Below are 21,590 nucleotides of genomic sequence, written 5' to 3'. Positions count from 1 at the left end.
CAATGTATTGGTATAGGCTGTCAAGGTGATCTGAGCTTCCTTAGTTATGAGTGATCCATTAGGCTAGAGGAGAGTGCCTGGTGAGGTTATGGGGTTCATTCACTAATTTTGTTATAAATATGAACTGACAAGTAAAATAAATTGTCTGTACGTTGTGGGTGTTACTGGTGAAATGGGCATGGGGTGATTAGAGGCCTGTAGGGGTCTCTTTAGCTGTAAAGATAAAGCTTACATTTTTTGAATAACTTTAATAATGGAAAACCCCTTGGAAGTACATGGTGTTTGTGTACGGCGTACCCAACTCCATGTGGTTATGAAATCGGCTTACTGTAAGATACAAAATTGAAAGCAAAATTGCTAGAGAATCAAAAATTATTTATAAATATCAGGATAGTGTTAATTTCTTGACAGTGTCATGGTGTCAATTATCACACTGGGGTTCTATTGTAGAGGTTGAAAATGGAGTTTAAAGTATTGGCTAACATCAGGGTAGCCCGTGAATATCCAAGAGAATAAGGCATGAACTCCTCTAGAAGGGGTCTTACATTAAGCTGAAGGGGAGCTTCCCAAAGGGTTAGGAGAGGGTGAGGATATTTGAAAAGCCATGGTGTTCATGTAGAGTCCATTACTCCATCTGGCCCAAGAAACAGGCCCAAGCACACTACTAGTTTGAAATGAAAGGGCTAGGAAATCAAAATGATGAAGTCCCAGTGGATGATAATATTTTCAAACACTTAAACATGATTATTATGTAGTGGTCCGTCTGCTATAGTCTTATTACAAATCGATATGGCTTTGTGACAGTGAAACTGCTTATTTTATGTGGGGGATAAACACTTTTTGAGTTTTATTGGTAGAAATTTTCTACATGATCTGAGTTTCCCCTAGTTATGGGTGATCCATTAGGTTAGAGGGAGAGTGCCTGGTGGGGTTATGGGATTGATTACTAATTTTGTTATAAATTCAAACTAGTGATAGTTAATCTTGTGGGGAGCTTTGAAGGGATTATGGGTTAACAACAATGTACAGAAAATAATGTAAACTCTCTATACATTTTGTGTGTTAGTGTTGAGGTGGGGGCAGGATGATAAGGGGCTTAAAGGGGTCCCTTAAGCTGTAATGTAAACCTTCAAGTAATTTTAATATTGTAATATGCTTTGGATGTAAGTGGTGTCTGTGTGTGGCATCCATAGCTCCACATGGTTATGAAAACTGGTTAACGTAAATTAATAAATTGAAACTAAAAATGGTAGGGAATCAGAATAAATATCAGAATAGTGTTAATCTGTTAACCAGGTGTTGGTGTCTGTTATCCCACCGGGGTTTTATTGTAATGGTTTGAAGTGGAGGTTAAAGTGTTGGCTAATCTTAGGGTAGCCCATGAATATCCAAGGGTTTACGCCGTAGAGTCCTCTAGAAATGGGTCTTTCATTAAGCTGGAGGAGAGCTCCACAAGGGGTTATGGGATCAAAACTTAAGATTGTTATTGGATAGAAAAAGATTCCTTGTTAGGGAGAGACAAAAAAAAAACAGACAAGATCAAGCTCAGTCTAGAGGTATTTTATTTGAAGGTTTGTTTTTATTTTAATGCTACACTTGTGTTTTTAAACCAAAAATAGTACATATAAGAGAGAAAAATACTTTTCAGTATTGAATGTATGGAAAAACCTCCTCTTAATACAAAACAGAAGTAGATCATGTATAACATCAATTATATTTCTAGATTAATGAAAACATAAACAGAATTTAAGTAACATAGTCATTAAAATATAATCAGAAGAGAAAGTATATGACAAAAACAATTAGTAGATTAACATGACAGAAATGAAAGAAAAAAGGGGAGAACTGTATTTTTCATCGCTGGCTGTTTGTGAATTAGTTACTAACCTGGGTCAGAACAGGAGCATATCCATGCACTAGATACATGGGATTTGAGAATTTTTTTAAAGTTAGATTTACTGGCTGCGGACCTTATGTTAAGAGGCAAAGAATTCCAGAATTTTGCAATGCAATTAGAGTAAAGGGAATCTCGAGCATTGTTTTTACTTTTGGTTATGTTTATTAATGATTTGTGTAGGAACATTGGTGCTGGTTATTTGAGTAGTGATTTAGTAGCTTTTAAAGTGATGGAGTTTTTCTGGTTGGTAAAGTATTTGATTGGCCATGGAAAGTTTGTTGAGAGTGAGCAGACTGGGTCATTCTAGCTAAAAGAGCTGTTTAATGGCCAAGCAGTGATGGGCTCTATAAGCTGTATCCATTGTAAACTTTGCAGTTTTATTGTAGCAGTTGTCATGTTTGCTTAAGTCCGATTTCTTTAGGTTATCCAGAATGTAAGAGGCATAAAGGAAAGTGGAGACTAGGTGGGTTCTTGCAATGATGGCCTTAGTTATTATTGGTTAGGTATTTTTTACTCCTATATAAGGTGCCACTTTTTTGTGTACTTTTTTATGGTTTGGGCAATGTGTAGGTAAAATTTCTTGTTGTGATATATAATAATGCTGAGAAGTTTGGTTTGGGGGACTGGAATAATTGCAGTGTTGTTAGTTGAGGTGATCTTAATGGTGGGATGGGGTCTGTAGCTCTTGTGGGATGGAACTTCATCAGTTTAGTTTTGTTAGAGTTTGAGTATAAGCCGAGCATTGGATAGCCATGATTCAACTGCAGTGAAGGACTCTTGTTATTTTCTGAAGTTGTTGGAGTGATGGAGCAGAACAGATTAGGGTTGAGTCATCTGCATATTGTACTAGGATGGCATGTAGTGTGGCAGTATGTAGGTTGTTAGTAAGTATAAAGAAGAGGATCTAGGACAGACCCTGCAAAACCCCCTAAGTAACACATAGAAGAGGAGAGAGATTATTTTCCCATTTTACTGCCTGCTGGTGACCAGATAGTCTTCAAACCATGCAAGTGTGGAATTGCTTAGTTTTAGATCAGAAATTGCATTTAAGAGTTTATGTGAAACAGTAACCTTCACTCCAGTGATTAGTGTCAATAAAGCTCTTGAGGGCAGTGCTTGTGCTGTGATTAGGTCAGAAACCATGCCAAGTGTTAGCTAGATTATTAGTTGTGAGATAATTTGTGAATGTATACATTTCTCAGGAAGTTTTGATAATGGAGATAAAATAGCTTGTAGGCAGGTAGTTGGATAATTCTGTTGAGTTTCCACCTTTTTGTAATGGTATGATATGTGATATTTTACAGAGTGCTGAGACTTGTTTTTCTGAGATGGAACGATTTATGTGTATAGAGACTGGGTATGAGATATCTTCAGCAGCAGTTTGAGGTATTCAGAAGGTAGATTGCCTACTGCAAGGGTTGTAGATTTGAGCTTTGTAAGATATTTGTTTATAGTACCTATCAGGACAGGTTGTAGGGAAAAGTAATTCTCATTTTGTATGGCTGATGAGACAGCTGGGGGAGGTAATGAGCAGTTGTTTGTGAGGGTCAGTATGAATTCTGTAAAATATTTATTAAACTGAGGTGGGAATGTTGTCTGTAGTGTTGTTGGTTGATGGGGATGGTGTGCTAGCTTGACCAGTTTGTAGAATTGTATTAATGGCAGACCAGAACTTTTGTGGGTTCTTTTTGTGTTTTGATTGTATGTCACTGTAGTGTTTTTTTTTTTTTTTTTATTGTTGTCTGATTTGCCTTTTAGATTTATTTCGTAGTTCTAGGTATTTTTGTTGATTTACTACATTTAATTATTGATCCAATTTTCCCAGACCTTTTGTAGTAATCTTGTCACTTTGGTAAGCCCAATGGCATAGTTGGATTTTTATCATTATTGTTCTAGGTGGGGCCAATTTATTTAGGATGTTAATGAAGATATTGTTAAAATATTTTATTGCAGTGTCTAGAGGGAGAAATTTTAGTGGTGTCCAATTGCAGAGTTTGAGTGTGGATATGAAGTCTTGGGAGTTGAAATTTCTTTTGTTGCGGATTTGATGGTAACTGATAATTTTTATAGGATTTATTTGGTGTTGGAGAATGAAGGTGGTCACTGATATTCTCTGGGAGACAGCCAGAGTGTAGTGACAGAGAGGGATGGTTTGTCAGGATCCAATCAAGGATGGGCTCCTTTTTGTGATGCTTTATCAACCCTAGTTGTTTGTATTTGAGTAAAGCAGTGGAGGTTGATATGGTCACTGGGGTTTATTAAGTTACAGGAGGTCCAATCGATATTACAGTCACCCATTATGATTGTCTCCTGGGAGAGGGTTTTGCTGTCTAGTGTAGGATGTGTTCTGATGTGTTCTAATGTGTTAATATCATTTCATGGGGGGAATAATGGCTCCAATTATACTTAATTGTTTCTTTTGAGTTGATTTTTAGCCTAGTAAAACATAATCTCTGCATTATTAAAATTTGGGGTGATATGGTCAGTAGTTTCAAATGTGAAGTTGTTTTTGAATAAAATGGTAATGCCACCACCTTTTTTGGTTTTTCTATCATTTCTATATATGTTGTATCCAGAGGGAATTATTTTGTTGCGTTTGATTTCTGGCTTTGGCCAGGTTTTGGTAATTAGGGCAATGTCTGGAGAATATAGTGAAAGGATAGCATGTAGTTTTTTTGTATTTTAAGTGTACTTTTTAGGTTTATATGTAGGATTAGTAAGTCATCTCTTTTTCTGGAGAGGTTTGCTGGGTTTTGGTGCTGGATGATGTGTTTGTGTGGGTTATTTTTGGGGCCAGGTTTAGGGTGTATGTCACCACTAAGAGTAAGTTTGGATGCTATGTGTATGATCAGTTTCAGGTATTTAGATATAAACCTGTTATATTTGAGAATAAGATTGTTGGGGGAGTACTGCTAATTTGGCTGTATCAATGTATGTGCTATTGTAGTTGGTGATAATGAGAATGGTGGGGTTTTGTTATGTAAGTTTTGGGAATGTGTAGGTATGGGATGATATAATGTTGAGTTCATTGTGGTAGGAGCTCAGCTTAGCAGCAATAGTGAAAGTTATGAGAATTGTAGACTATAAAGTGGACGTATTGTTCTTAGGTTGTTGTTGAGGAGTATGCAATATTCAAGGATCTGTAGGATTAGGTTATGCAAGTATTTTGACAGAAGGATATTTTTGATATTGTTACTTTAATTAGTGGAGTTTAGGTTATGTAAAGTTAGTTGAATTGATGATTAGTATATGTAATTACTGAGTAAGTGTAGTTGTGGGTAAGGTAATTTAGAGGAATGTAATGAAGACAGATTAGTAAGTAGTGATTGGATAGTGGAAATGGGGGGAGTGACAAGTTTCAGATAAATCTGCAGATAGTGGGGGATGGGTGGGATTTAGGAGTAGGGTAGGAGAGTGGAGTGAGCCCTAGCATAGCAAGGGCAAACGGAGCGGGCAGAGCTAGACTACTACCCAACCTAAGACTACATAAACAATCAGAAAATAAACAGCACAGGTCAGTGTTTAAAGTGGCTGTATGTCAAGTGTATAATAGCAAACTGTAGCTACTTTTCACAAGAGATTCTTCTGCTTAGCTGGTAATATAACCAATATGTGAAATTACTCCTGAAGATTTGCCATGTAGAAAATACGTGCTAGTAAGCTGCAGGTAAGTTTCACATCCAGCTAATGCTTACATCTAGTCTAGGAATCTTCAGCAAGAAGATGGTGAGAGATTATTTGCATCAGAAAGGGAAAGACTAGGGACAATAGGGTGCAAAGCAGCAGGGCATAAAATCATAGGATCGTAGGAGATTACTAGGCTATCAAGCCGGAGGTCATTTCAGGCCTAGTCGTTTCCTAGCTCTTTCATCCCAGTGTAATGCCATAGAAATGTTAGTGAGTACCCAAGATTGCATTTAGTATCGACTGCCCATGTCCAGGAAGGTTGTGGGCACTATTCCCGGTAGGAATTTATGGTGCCCCATCCAGGTTCCTTTTAAATAGTGTCATAGAGAGGCTCTGTTTCACATGAATAGGTAGCCTATTCGAAATAAGTGGTAGTTGCTGGGAGATAAATAGGACATGCTGGAAGGACAGATTTAAGTCACAGGCCATATTTAGGTCTCTGGAATGGGTGGACCTAGTCCTGTGTGATTTACGAATATGCAGTAAGTTCATTAGGTTTGGGTCTGAGATTGCTCTGTAAGCCTGGCATAAGCCTCCCCTAAGAAGTCTGTATGATGCAGAGTAAAGTGACAGGGACTTTAGTCAGTCTGTGTACAGCATTTGCTGGAGTCCCTTGATCATCTTTTTTTGAAACGTCTGAGGTATCTCCAATTGCTGCAGGTGCCTGGTATTGTACGTGTCAAATGAGGTGTTATACTCAATTATGGGCTGGATTAGTGTGGAGTATAGAGGGGTTATATCTTCTTTTGCTCATGAGACTATGCCTTTTCTAATCAAGTGTGCTCTGTAGAAAGTCTTCCTTACTGCAGTAGACACCTGGTGGTCAAAGTTAAGGTTGAGATCAACTTGTGAACCCAAGTTCCTTACCATTTCGTGGGTACTTAGGTTATTGTTATTGTTTTGATAGGGCAGGAATTAGCAGAGCTGTCCCAGACTAGTGTGCACACCACTTTACAATTAAATTGCAAATTGTAAAATACAAAGTACTAGTATTTTATAGGGAAAGAATATATAAGGTTTTACGGTAAGCAGTTGGTTCCCATTTCAAGGATTCGAGCTGGGATTTGAAGGCAGTGTCATGCACTTTAGATGTAGTAGGGGTAAACTAGCTGAAAAGAGTAGAGAGAAGAAAATAGAATTATTGGAATGAGAGCAGTGGTTAGTAGAAAAGTCACCTTAATAACGCAGTAATGGCTGTACAATACATAATGCAGCAAATGCAGACAATGTAGGAACATCTCCAGCTATCACAGTGATAGTAAAGGTAGTTTAGCAGCTGTAAACTGTAGGGATAGCTTGATCTAACTTTCTGTGTGCTATCCCGATAACTGTTATTTAAAACAACGTACATTGGTAATGACTGTGCTAAGCTTAAATCCAGTTAAATGCTACAATAGTTTTTGAACCTCAGCACACTTGGGTAGCATTATTGATGGCAAAAACAAAACTACATTGTTCATATCTATTTTTAAATAAAGTGTATATTGATAATGAATGTGCTAAGCTTTATGTGAATATTGCATTTAAATCCAGGTAATCACTACAACAGGTTTTGTACTGCAATACTCTTGGGTGACATAAATAATGGCCAAAAACAAAACTGCATTATTCACGGTTAACCCACTTCTTAGCTGCAAATTATTCCCAACATGTTTGCGTTTAGAAAGTACTTTACAGTGTGCTGTGTGATTTTTAAAAAAAACTACATCTTGAACCCAGTGTCATTTTGGAATATATCCATAAATGTTCAATTTTATTGTATTTATAACATTTCAGTTCACATTTTTGTATCATGTCCCATTTTTCCACAAATGTTACCATTTTCTTTTATCACAGTTACTTTTCACTGTTCTCTTATTAAATGTTCTTTTCCACAAAAAAAAATGCTTTGGGGGTGTCGCCAGTATTCTATGACACTGCTATTCCCCTCTGCATTTATCATACCTGGTATATGCCTAATTTTTTTGTTACTATTTTTAACTCAATATTACAGCCCCTTTTGTCTTTCCATAAACCTTTTTATCATAGACTTTTGCAATGTCCAGCACTTCTTTACTTAAAATTTTTAAATCTCCTTTCAAAGTATCTGTTTTCACCTCTGTTTGAAATTGTACATGAATGTTCTGTTTTGTTCCACTGTGAAATGCTTTAAATATCCCATGGGTTAGTCTTTTTTTTCATATTTTGCAAGAAAAATTTCCATTGAAAAAACAGTCTCCAATATAATGTCCCAAAATGTTAATGAGAATAAACACTCTTACCTCGTGTTTTTATACCCAAACGATTTATTAAATTGCCCCACACTTCATACCTGTCCATTTCTTTGTCTTCTTTACTTTGTTTCCTTACCACATACTTCTTTGTTTCATTTTCTTCTGCTTCATTCTTTTCTGCTACTCCTCTTTTGATTCTTTTACTCTCTGCATATGTTTTCTTTTCTGTCTCACAGCTGTTCTTCAGGATGGTCTCTGCATCCTCCTTTTGTATTTTCTCCATAATGTGCACCAAGGAAACATCTCCATTTTCTGGCTCACTGTGCATCACCATATCTTTAAGGAAATCATCACACAACCCTCCTGACTGGAAAGCTGTAATTATACATCCATCATTTGTCAACTCATCTCCATCAGACATATTTCTTTGAAACCTCTCCTTAGAATTTAGAAAGCATCCTCTGGTCTAGATATTGGCTTTCTCCTCTATTTCTCCCACCACTCCATTATCATCATCTCTTTCCATCTGCTGGAAGTACTCATGCAAAATGGGTTCCACTCACAGCAACGACTGACTAGGGGAAGTTCTCCGATGGCCTGGCAAAATTTCCCGTAGTAGTATAAATACCACCTTGGGTCTCCCCTGAAAAGAAGCTACTAGCCTAATGGAACTCACTTGGTTAATGAAGGATAAATAAAATACAATAAATAAATGTTGGTGCTGGGGCAAAGAGAATTCAGATACTGATGTGTCTTTCTCAGGTGGAGACTTGCCAGGGATATCATGAGAATCACAGATGCCATGAGAGACCAAATCCTTGGGTATTCCCTCTCAGTGAACAAGCTCTCAGTGGAAAACGTTAAAAACAGATCTGTTTTTCGCTATGGAAAAAAAAGCTCTTTGAGTTGATAACCCAGGAACACATTCCTATGCGAAGGAGTCAAAAAGACTTTTAAATGTACTATTGGATTCCCAAATTGCGTAAAAAATCTCTCACTGAAGTGAAAGATCCCTGGCTCTTTGAAAAAGACTCTGCAAAGATAAGCAAATCATCTAAATGTAGAAAAATGTGGATACCCTGTAGCCTGGAATGAGATATAACTGGAGCAAGACACTTTCTCAGCACTTGTGATGCAGTAGATAGACCAAAGGCAGAAAACTGATAGTTATGCAGACACACAAAACCTTAAGAAACATCTGAAGTTGGCATGAATAGGGATGTGATGATAAGCATCTTTTTAAATATGATTTTACCGGGAAACTTGACTGAGGAAGAAGCAGTAACAGGTTGTAAATTGACATCATTTTGAATTTGGGCACTATCACAAACAGGTTTAGGAAAGAAAGATCTAGAACTGGTCTTCAAGCAGTTTCTTTCTTTAACACTAAAAACATCCTTGAGTAAAAAATTTCAAACACATGGGAAAGGGGAACTGGTTCTGTCACACCTTGGGACAGCATGCATTGAAGGACAGATGGAAATTAATTTTGTCTGGTGGATGAGGGATTACCCTCTGCAAAGGAGGAATTTCCATCTGCTGCAATCTGTAACATTGATGAATGATCTTCAGAACCCATTTGTCTGAAGATATTTGTTGCCAAAGAGAAACTGGAGGTTCACACATTCTGGAAGGGAAATGAGGCTGCTAGGGTGGAGGTGGGGGGCAAGGTCTGAAACAGAAATCAGAGGAGAAAGCCATTTATCTGTCCAGTCATTTTCCTCTCCAGAGTTAGGATCTTTTATCTGTTCTGGAAAAGAGTTATCCCCCTTTCTGTTATCAGAAACTACTTTATAAGAAGGAATGAGTAGCCTAAATTAAACCCTGAGCCAGACTCAGTAAAGTACTCCTGTCTAAGGAAGTTTGAGGAGGAGTAGATATATGTTTAGTTTGTTTCTTTTTGACAGGAAAAATGGGGCCAACAGTGCTATTATGGCAGCAGCAGCAAGTTTCCCAGGGATGGGCACAACATTCTGATAAAACAAGTATACTTTCCTCGGACCAATGAGTAGCTCTCCCGTGCCCATTGAGTGGACCCAACAGCCTCATAGGACGTGGTTAAGCCTTGGCCTGTAGTGCTACACCAGAGAGATCTGGGATAAAAGATGAGTGCTCTAAGGTATAGCTAATGGCCAGGCAGACTCTCCTGTCTGTGGTTGAAAATTGCTAGCCTGTTCTGGTGGCAAAGGCTGTTAGCTTAACTTTTTATTTTTATGGCTGAAAGGAGGACTGACCTTGGGACTTTTTTTTCCATGGTGAAGCCAAAAATGATGACTCTTTCTTGGGAAAAGTTAGAAGCCTTTAAAGTTCACTTTTTCCACATAAAAACACAGTAAACAGTTCTTTATTTTACTTCTGTGGGCTGGCAAAGTGTTTTAAATACTATTTCCCCACTGGAAAAAAAATTTAAACAACTTCTAACTGTCTGGGTAAAAAAAGTACTCACTGTCTGGGGAAAAAGTACTCACTTTTAAAAGTACCATGCACTGCCATGTTAGCCCTTTAAACACAAGATCCCAGCTTTAAAATAAGTTTCCTGAACAAGAAAGTTTTATTCACCAAACATTTTTTTTAATTAAAGTGTTTTTTTCCCTGAAATGAACATATCTGCCCAGAAAATGGATAGCAGAAGCCGACTTTCAATCCGTTAAAGACTGGGGAGCATACTTTTTGACTGAAGAAAAGCTCAAAAGGGCTTGCCACCCAAACCTTATCTTCTTATTCAGCTTGGCTTGAGCTTACTGATGATTTATGCATGTTGAAGGGCTTCTGAAGTCTTGGCAGGTGGACAGCTATTCTATCCTTGTCAGGACCCATATACCTAAGGCTGCTGCAGCAGTGATTAATATAGTGAACATATGTGACTACATTTTTTCTGTTAATGTATGTAAACCCTGGTTACAGGTTAAAATGTGATGATTTAAACAACATATAAAGTCCTGAAAAAAAATGTTTTTTCATGCACTTTAAGCCTTTCTTAAACAATTTAGAAATGATTATATAGTCAGAGGAAGAAGGATATCATCTATGATGAAAACATGGGTTCATTTAAAACAGATTATGCAATAACTGCTATATTTTTACTGGAGAGTCATGAGATAGTTGTAGAGAGGTGGTCTTAAATATGTTAATAGGTTATATTTTAAATTTGCATTAAGTGATGTGTTTTATATATATATATATATATATATATATATATATATATATATATATATATATATATTTTTTTTTTTTTGGTGTTTCTTATCATTGCAGTCAGAAGCAGCTTCATAATTTATTTTAAGAATGTAGGTAACTTGTATTTGCCTGTTTTTGCTTCCCTGCAAAATATCCCTTTAGTTATAATATTTTACTAAAATGTTTCAGATATTTTTGTGGATCATGTGTCACCATCTACTGCAGCCAAGGATCTTCTGTGTACTGCAGCAAAGAAGCGGAAAGAGGTATGTCTTCAAAGTAGTGTATTTTTATCAAAGCACATTTTCAGCATTCCTATGTGTTCTTTTTTGTCCTTTATGTGTTTCTCCTCTTTACCACTTACTTACAAATGTGTTTCTGGCTTTTACTCTGTAGAGGCTATGATGTAGAACTCTTCTTTAAGTTCATAGGTAAGTACTATGCTGGCTGCCCTTGAAGGCCATTTTAAGCCTAGCCAGTTTCCCTTTTTATGCTCATATTAACATAACCCATTTATTTAGGGATTGGCCTTACCTATCCCATGCGCGATAATTATATCTGGCATTGTTCACAAACTCAAGAGGTTAGGTAAAAACCCATATGTCACCCAGTGGATAGCTAACTGGCTCACATATAGGACCCAGGAAGTTAGAATTGGGGAGTCCACCTCTACAAAGAGGCCAGTCACAAGTGGAATACTTCAGGGATCAGTCCTTGGACCACTCCTTTTTGGCATTTACTTCTCAGAAATCAAGGCCAATATCAGTGGTCTCTGGCTGACTAAATGTGCAGATGATTGCAAATTAGGAGCTGTCATTGAGTCTCACACTGACAAAAAAGTTCTCCAGGAAGGGCTGACACAGACAAACAACTGGTGTCAGAGCCATGGACTAAAACTAAATGCCAAGAAAAGCATAATAGTATCCTTTGTGAAGTCATCCATCCCTGGTAACTATCATATTGACAACACACCCCTTAGAGTTGACCCAGTAGTCAGAGACTTAGGGACACACATGGCTAGTAATCTAGCCTTTGACCATCATGTGTCTAAAGTGGTGAGGAAATCATTCTGTATTGCACAACTTATAAACAAAGGTATGGCATCTAAGTCCAAGGAAGTCATTTTTTAATTGTATTCGGCATTCATTAGACCTGTCATTGAGTACAGTGCCCCCTTTGGTATGTACCAAACCAGGCATATCCAACAATTAGAACGTCCACAGAGGTTCCTCACTAAAAGAGTACAGGGCATAAGTAAAATGTCCTGTGTAGACCGCCTCAAGGCGTGCTATCCCTGTATTCTGTCTCCTACAGGCTTTTGAGGGGAGGTATATGCCTGGCATACAGGGTATTGTGAGACCCCACTCTGATGGACCTCCTACATATCCACAAAACAAACAATGTCAGAATAACCCATTTTAAAGACTTAAATCTTGCCTGTGATATAAATAGGTCCTGCTGGAAAGACAGGTATGTATCCCAGAGACTACTATGTCTATGGAACAGGCTCCCCGTCCATGTGAAGCAGAGTTCCTCCCTAACCCAACTCATTTGCAACTTGGACAATTGGGTTGGAAACTGGAAATTCATCCCTGGTTTGGCACCTATGTCTCTAATGGACACAAGTAACCTGTAAATGGTTCATCTCCCAAACCCCTGCTTACACTTATCAAGGGTATCAGAACTTGTCAGAGACTTGGGATGCATGACAAGGCTTAGAAAGCCCCTTGTGGTTGTTAGCCTAGTAAACACCTATGAACCTCTGTATTACCCAGTAATGAGAATAACTGGCATCATACCATAGATAATTTGAAGGGACACATGCATGGGATTAAGCATTTAGGAGCTGCCTCTGTCCATTAGTAGTACAAGGGGCAATCCTGGGGAAAATGTTCTGCTCCCCTATCCATAGATTCAAGTTGTACTTGAGTATGGGCAAGGATGAACTATGTTTTATATGGATGGGGAGTCTGTTCCAAAGCAGCAGTTTCCTCTTCAAGATATACCTGTCCCTCCAAAACTTTTTTGTTGACATTGAAGAAGAGGTTTATATCCTAGAACAAGTGTTGTTTCTGATGCCATTTGACTTGCATATGTGCAGTAAATTCATCAATAATGCATCAGAGGATACCTTGTATGTCAGACATGAGTCACCTCTTAGCAGTCTGTAGGATACAGAGTATAGTGACAGGGCTTTGAGTTGGTCTGTATAAGACATGCTGCTTAGGCCTTGTGTCCTTTTAGTGCAGTATCTCTATGCATATGTATTATTTTACGAAGTGCTACTTTTTATACCAGCATTTCCCGTTCTATCTGCAGTTCATCTAGCAATTTGCTAGCAAGTTTTTTTTATAACTTTTTTCCCCCAAGTCAGTTCTTTGTAGTTATTATGAATGTTTTGATGAACTGGCAGTCAGTGACTCAGCTGACATTTTATTTATTTTTATTTTCTTTTTTAGTCAACTAACATGGTTTGATGCCGATACAGCTTTGGCCATCTTCCTATTCCCCTTCCAGTCAGAGACAAACAGCTGTGTGCCTGGCCATCTGGAATGTACCCATTAGTTTGTAGTGTGTAGTGACATGCACTTCCCTTATCTGCCACGTAAGAGATTTTTGTGGTTATCCAGTCTTTCTTGTCTCATAAGGAGCCTTGGCACATTCCAAAAACAAGTCTACTGATGTGGCAGTGGTTGAGAGAGCAGTGCTTTAGCTTATACTTTTCTGTAATAGTGTGTTGACATTAGTTTTCTTTTCAACATCTTTCTAGTCAGTAGAATACATATTATTTTGTTGGTAATTTAGTAGCCCAAACATGTTGATTACTTGAGTCTTATTGTTCTTATGCCAAAAGTAATGTAGGTGCCATGCTTGCAGTAAAGATCAATCACTACAGACTACATCAGCTATTTTATGGTTTGCTAGAGCTTTTGTTTGTGGCTGTTATTACAGGGGAATGTGTTGGGTGTGCATTGCCTTGTTTTCTTTTACCTTGTATTTCAAAGTTTTTCTTAGTTCCTGTCTGTGGAGAGTCATCTTCTACCTCTCTCGCCCAGTCATAGTGATTTAAGTTGCGTTGTATAAAGTTCTACATGTCAAAATGATACCACTGCTGTCACTACTTCTGTGTAGCATCTGCAGCATTTTGTGGAATTTTGTATAGTCACATTTATGGAGGTGCCATTTCATACATCCCCATCATTTTATTTTAACATGGATGCATAGAGATGATGCAAAAAAATGTGCAGTTCCAGACATTATTCTATATTTAGGGGATACTGTCCTCTGACCCACCCGATGAGTACATATTCTGTATCATATGCATGTACTTTTGTAACATGTTTCACACTACAGTCTGCATCTGCTTGCTAATGGAACAGTGTTTATCTGCCACCAGATGTCTCTTAAGCGATGTCTAAGTAGCAGTGCTTGCTTTTGTCTGCTCCCTGTGCACAAAGTATAGCAATCCAGGAAAGTGCAGGATCGGATTTGTATGTTATGGTTGCCACTGTGTCAGAAAATGGGGTGGCTGAAGCCTGCCATGTCTCCACATTGATAAGTTGAGACTAGCATATGCAGTACTGCTGATGTGCAAAATTAGAAAGAGAATGGGCCAGAGAAAAAAATAAAAACAAAGATCTTTAGAAATGTTCAGCTGTGTCATCAGTCATGTTGTTAACAACAACGGCATCAGTCATGTATACATCTGATAATTGTTTGAAATAAAATATCAATGCAACATTTTACTAAAATACCATTTAAAAGCACTTTGGTAAATTAAGATATGATTTTGGAGGCCCCTCAGCAGTTAGTAGCAGCTTGGAAACTCCTCTTATGTTTCTATTTTGGCACAGTTCTGAATTTTCTGGCACTTGGGGTGAGCTTGCATTAGGTAAGTTCACATCATGACATTATTCTTTAGACTAGCAAGTCAGGTTTAGTTTGTTCGTTCCCCAGTTTTTCTTGCTTCTCCCCAAGTTTAGATTTATCTCCTAAAATTGATGTGGAAACGTTCATGCAATTTGACACTTAAAATGCATGAACTTAGTGGATTCTCATGGTTCATAGGTGGTTACTAGTCTAACTACCCCAGGAGGCTTTTTTAAGCCAATCCTTGCTTCCCAAATATATGTGACACATTTTGAAACCCTAGGATTATTTTGAGGGGCATATGTAGGCTTGGACATGGGTGGTCAAGCATTTACAGGATGCCTCTGTCTAATAGACACAGGTGCCAGACTTAAGGGTAAATGTCGAATTCTTCATCCATCAGTCCAACTTGTACTTGAACTTGTTTAGGGAAGATCTGTGCTTTACATGGATGGGAAATCTGTTCCAGGGAAGGGGAAGTTTTTGAGACAAATACCTGTCCCTTCTGCTTGTCCTGTTTATGTTGCAGATGAAGTTTAGGTCCCTAGATCAAGTAATTTTTATGCTATTTATTTTGCTGATGTGCAGCAGGTCCATCAGGGTGAGATCAGAGAATACTTTATAGGTCAAGCACAAATTGTCTCTCAGCAGTCTGTAGGAGATTGAGTACAGGAATACGGCTTTGAGGCAGTCTGCTTAGGACATGTTGTTTATGCTCTACATTTGTTTTGTGAGGAACCTGTGTGGACTCTCCTGATGTTCTTCATGTTTCACTGTTGGAGTCATCACATTTGGGTTATCTGCTTGCAGTAGCCCTCAGTCGGCCTGATTATCAAAGTCTTGGGTCCTGCATCGGTTGCTGTCTCATCTTCCATGACGTCAGGTAGTCAGGGGTATAAAGCATGCAGCCGACGCCATTACATCAGTCTTTCTTGCCGTGCGGTGCTCGAAGCCGAAGCAGTTCGCAAGTGCCCGTAGGCCAACTCCTGAAATTTTCGTTTTTCAGTTTCAGAACCGAAGTCTTCAACTAAAGCTACGTACCCTGTTGGGGAAACTTTTTCTTGCTCTTAACCAATGTTAGTAAAAGTCAATAATTGTATTTCTTGTGGAAAGCAAATACCTCATAAAGATTTTCATTCATACTGTATTCCTTGCCTAGGCCCTGACCACGACGTACCTCGCTGTCAGTTTTGTGCCTTATTTAAACAATGAACTATTCGTCGCCGGTATATTTATACTTCTAAATATTTTGGTGCTCAGTTCAATTATCCAGATATGTCTTCGGTAAGCCACCCGACTACCGACATTCCGAAAAAATGCAAAGATAAAGACAGAGACAGGTCACTTAGGTCCAAAGCTGCTGACAATGCTTCTCCTAAGCTACTCACCAGTTCGCTGGTACTCATTGAGGCGCTTTCACAGCCCCTGATATCGGCTACTTCAGATTCGCAAGCCTCTACTGAGACCCATTCGGAGTCCGGTATGTCGCGAGATACTTCAACTGTGGAACCTGCAGATATCTCTACCTTGGATGGGTCCAGAGCCGCTGTGCAGACACCAGCTTCTGAGGGTGTAGTCAGGCCTACTGACTTGCATATTAAACCGACGTCATCTTCTTTTTCAAGGCCTAAAACTCGAACCGTGCCTAGAAAACCGACGACCAGACCGCATGGTCAGGCCTATATGCCTAAGAAACAAATGATAAGAATGGCTGAAGACCTTATTACTCTAATCAGGGGAAGCCAACCTTCTCCCTTTAAGAGACTTAGGACTGAATTTGCTTATGATACTTCTGATCAGGATTCTGAAATTTCTGTTTCCTCTGATGACCAGGATTTACCCTTCACTACCTATGAGGATTCTGATGCAGAGGACTCTATTCCCTCTGCTTCCCCCCCAGAGGATTTCTCTTTTGGTGAAACCTTGCATATTCTTAGGGAGAATTTCTGCTGGGAAAGCCAGGATTACTCTGATTCTAAAAAGAGGCTTAGGGATTTCTTACTCCTGCCCCAACACAGGCCTTTGGCTATCCCTCCTGTACTAGACATTGTTGTTGATGCCTTTTCGGAATCTAGCTTGGCCCCTGATTCTCTGCCTCCTGCTCCCAGAAAACCTGATAGATATTACAGGGTATCTGACTCTGTTCTGTTCCGATCTGTTGTTTTGTTGGTCTTCAAAAATGAACTTTGTGGTCAGCCCTTGGTACTTAATTTTCATTAATTCTTTATTTATCATTCATTGCTTGACATTTAGGATACATAAAATTTAAATGGTATTTTTAAACGTACATTATTTTTATAGTTTTATAAGGGATCGATTTGATGATTATTTAATTGTTTAATTGATTAATTAGACAATTGCTTATGTATATAAATGTTTGTCTGTTGTGTAACATTGTCTGAGGAAGTTTGGGTATTGGTCCAAACGAAAGCGCTTATGGAATAAAAGTTTGGAGAGAACATTTCCGTTTTTTGCTGTTTTCTGTGTTAACAAGTTTTAGTCATCTATTTTGCTATTTTGAAGGTTACCTGACTCTCACAAGTTCCTTTTTAAAAATCCTACTGTGGACCATGAGACCATTTCACAGGGACCCAAGGGCATTAAGGCTACTACTGCCAAAAATCCTACCCCCTCTGATAGAGATTCCAGGGCACTGGATAGATGGGGAAAGAAGGTAAACACTTCTGCAACCTTGGCCATTAGGGCCTTAAACTGCCAGTTTCATATGTTAAAGTATCAGCAGCATATTATTGGATTGCTTAAACAGAAAATTTTGATTCCTGACTGTGCTGAAAATAAGGATTTGTAGGATTTAATGCATTCTGCTTAAGTTGGAAAACATACTTTGCAATGTGGATGTTCTTCGTTCCCCATTGCTGCAGTCCTTACTATTGGGGTATAGTCCGCCGTCCAGTCGGCCCGAATACCAGAGTATAAGGCTGACGTCGGTCAGGGCGCATTAGACTGACGCCAGTCAGGGTACTAATGCGCATGACCGACGTCATATCCTCAGTCTTTTTTGCCGCATGGTCCGATGCAGAAGCAGTTTTGCGAGTGCAGGTTGGCGTTCTGAAATATTTCCGAAACCGGAGTTTCAGACCGAAACAGAGTTGGCTAGGGAACATTTTGGTTTTTCTTGCCTCAGTATTTAACCGGATGTCAGAAAAAGTGAATAACTGTATTTCTTGTGGGAAACAGATACCTCATAGGGATTACCATACCTTGTGTATACCTTGTTTAGGGCCTGAGCACGACGTTGTTGGTTGCCGCTCTTGTGCTAGGTTTAACAAACGCACTATTAAGAGGAGGTTAGACTGTGCCAGGTTACTGTTTGGGAAGCGATGTAATTATAAAATGCCGCCGGATGCTCCGGCCGCCCAAGAAGCGCAAGGACAAAACAGCGCCTAGGGTTGATGAACCGCAGTCCCGGACGTCGGTTCTTTAGAAGGCTCAGTGGAGCCAGAGGTTTTGCCAGGAGTTTCCATGGAGTCTCAGGCAGAAACTTTACTGTTACAGGATGTGCCTTCTCAGGAGGTAGGCCAGGCTGAGGGGCTTCTCAGGTAACTGTTCTTCCCTCTCTTCCCAAGGTAGTTAGAGCCTCTCCTTCTGTTGCCAAAACTTCTTTGAGAGGTAGGCCAAGTTCAGCTTCAGTGGGGGCTTCTCCTAGCATTTCGGGTTCTGTACCTAAGAAACATATGCTTAAAATGGCAGAAGATTTGATTACTATGATTAGAGGTTCTATGCCCTCCTGATAAGAGGCCTAGGGTGGAACCGAGTTTGATAGTTTTGAACAGTGTTCAGAGGCTTCAGAGTCTTCTCGGAAGACTTGCAGGAGTATCCTACTTATTCTGATTCTGATGTGGATGATTCCACTCCTACACCTTCTCCTCCTGAGGATTTCTCATTTTCAGAGACTCTGCATTCCATGAGGGAGCACTTTAAATGGGAAGGCCAGGATTACTCTGATTCCAGGAAAAGGCTTAGGGAATTCTTGTTTTACCCCAGCATAGCCCCTTAGCAATTCCTCGTGTGTTGAATGTGGTGGAGGAAGTATTTGCAGAGGCTTGCGTGAACCCTGAGTCCTTGCCACCAGCTCCTGTTAAGCCTGATAGGTATTATAGGGTGCCCAAGCTCATAAGTATTTGTTTAAGAGTCCTAGGGCGCGACCCAGAAACTATTTCTCAAGGGCCTAAAGGTGTTAAGGCTTCTGTGGTTAAAAATCCTGTTCCCACGGATAAAGAGGCAAGGGCTTTGGATAGGTGGGGAAAGAAAGTGTATACTTCTTACTCTCTCGCCATGAGTGCGTTGCATTGTCCGTTACACATGATAAAATATGGGAATTAGCTCCTTACACAATTAACATCTAAGGTGGATGCTTTGAAGGTATTGAGTGTAAAGAGTTGCTGGATTTGGTTCATGTGTCTGAACAAGTGGGTAAGCATTCTTTGCAATGTGGTTTTGATGCTGTACAGGCCTCCTCGAGGGTGGCTGCTACTAGTTCTGTTCTTCGCAGGCATGCCTGGTTGCGGGATCAGAATTTAGCTGAGCATGTTAAGACAAGGATTTTGGATGCTCCTTTACAGTCTGCTGTGTTGTTTGGATCGCCTGTGGAAGCAGTTTTAAAGAAAATGGAGGACAAAGCTAAGTCTATGCAAACTGTTAAAGATTTTTTGCAGGTGCAGCCACCAAGTTTAGTAGAAATTGGCCTGCTAAGGGGTGGACATATCCTGCTTATGATTCCCAGTCTAGGGGTAGGTCTAGACGTGGTAGGGGCAGGGCTCAAGGTTCTTTAGGCCTAGAACAGGGAGTTCACCTGCTCAGACTTCTGGTGAGGGCAGGGGTCAGTCCTTTCGTAAACAGACCCAATGACCTGTCTTTTCAGCTGCCAGTAGATTCTCGCCTGGCAGCTCCTTTGGGAGGAAGACTGTCTCTTTTCAAAGAAAATTGGGATTTAATTACTCAAGACAAATGGGTGTTGGATATCATTCACCACGGTTACAGATTTTATTTCCATACAATGCCCCTTTCAAAGGCATGCCAGACGTTCCTCCTCCACAAAGAAAAGAGGCTCACAAGCAAGTTTCTCAGTTACTCCAGATGGGGCCATTCAGCCAGTCCCTGTATCAGAAAGGGGCCTAGGATTTTATTCTCGCCTGTTCCTAGTACCAAAGAAGGGGAACACGTGGAGACCAATTTTGGATTTATCTCTCCTCAACACTTTTCTGGACATTCCCAAGTTCAAGATGTTGACGTTACAACAGCTTTTACCTCTGCTGGGCAAAGATCACTGGATGGTAACTTTAGATCTCAAGGAAGCTTACCTTCATGTGCCTATAAGGCTAAGTTGCAGGAAGTATCTGTTTCGAGCTGGAGATTCGCATTATCAGTACTCTGCATTGCCCTTTGGCTGATCTACTGCCCAGAGTATTCACAAAGGTTCTGGCTCCAGTGATAGCTTACTTCAGGCTTCAAGGAATTCAAATCTATCCTTACTTGGACGACTGCCTGATTCTGGCTCAAGAAAAGGAAGACCTTCTACAGCATCTGGAATATGTTATAGCAGTGCTAAGATGCCTAGGGTATTCTGTGAATGAAATAAAGTCCAGTCTAGTACCCTCTCAAGACATGTGCTTTCTGGGTGTGAGACTGAATACAGCAGCCCAGATGGCCTTTTAACCCCGGACAAACAAAAGAGTCTGTCACTTTACTTCCATCAACTATCTCATCAGTCCGTGCTGACTGCAAGGACAGTCCTTCAAGCATTAGGGTTCATGGCATCTTGTATTCTGGTGCTTCCCAATGCCAAACTGCATATGAGGAAGCTACAATGGTATCTCAAAATGTATGGACACAGCACTGCCAGGATTTGGACACTGTCATTCAAATAATACCTTGCCTTCAAAAAGAATTTTTGTGGTGGGCTCAGGAATGTCACCTAAACAAGGGACTCTCTGTGACCCGGCCAGAGGCGAGTCAGATTTTAACGACAGATGCCTCGGACATTGCTTGGGGAGCTCATCTAAATGGACAGTGGATACAAGACAAGTGGCCTGCCAGACTACAGCATCTACATATCAACATGAAGGAGATGTTAGCAGTCCAGTTTGCATTAATGGCTTTCAAGGAGTTACTTCTTCCAGGGCAGGTGTTGATTCTAACAGACAACACAACTGTCATGTGGTACATCAACAAGCAAGGGGGAACACATTCTTATCCTCTATGCAGGCAAGCAATGATTTTATGGGAGACTGCTAAGCTTGCAACTAACTCTTCAGGCAAGGTTTCTGCCGGGAGCACAGAACTCCTTAGCAGATGTGTTAAGCAGACAAATCATGGATCCCCACGAGTGGAAATTGGATCTTCATGTATTTCAAAAATTGACAGTGTCATGGGGAACTCCAGACATAGATCTGTTCGCTTCTCCACTAAACCACCAGCTGCCACAGTATTGCACAAAGGGGTTTCATCACACAGCTTGGAAAGTGGATGCTCTGTCTTTCAGTTGGAAAAACCTTCATGTGTATGCCTTTCCTCCTCTGCCTCTTCTTCCAAAGGTACTATTAAAGGTCAGACAAGACAGGCCAAGGATGATTTTGATAGCTCCAGATTGGCCTCGCAACACTGGTACCCACTACTACGGAGTCTGGTAAGGAAGCCTCCATGGCCTTTACCTCTGATTCCTCATCTGTTATCTCAGAAGGATGGTCATCTGCTCAATGTCAAGCTTCACTCTCTTCATCTAACAG

General features: G+C 39.8%; 1 protein-coding gene across 1 annotated transcript in view; it reads left to right on the top strand.

Moving 5' to 3' along the window:
• Positions 1 to 21,590, top strand: part of IPO8 (importin 8) — a 3,293,983-nt gene that overhangs the window by 1,408,008 nt on the left and 1,864,385 nt on the right. The window contains exon 11 of the mRNA XM_044088203.1: positions 11,164 to 11,240. Within this exon, the coding sequence (XP_043944138.1) occupies positions 11,164 to 11,240 (77 nt within the window). The remainder of the gene's footprint in view (positions 1 to 11,163; positions 11,241 to 21,590) is intronic.

Source organism: Protopterus annectens, chromosome 11.part0 (genome assembly GCF_019279795.1).
Source record: "Protopterus annectens isolate FY-2018-M chromosome 11.part0, PAN1.0, whole genome shotgun sequence".
In the NCBI taxonomy this organism is placed as follows: domain Eukaryota; kingdom Metazoa; phylum Chordata; order Ceratodontiformes; family Protopteridae; genus Protopterus; species Protopterus annectens.
Note: the sequence above shows the minus strand (reverse complement) of the source record. Positions and strands in the feature narration are given on the sequence as shown.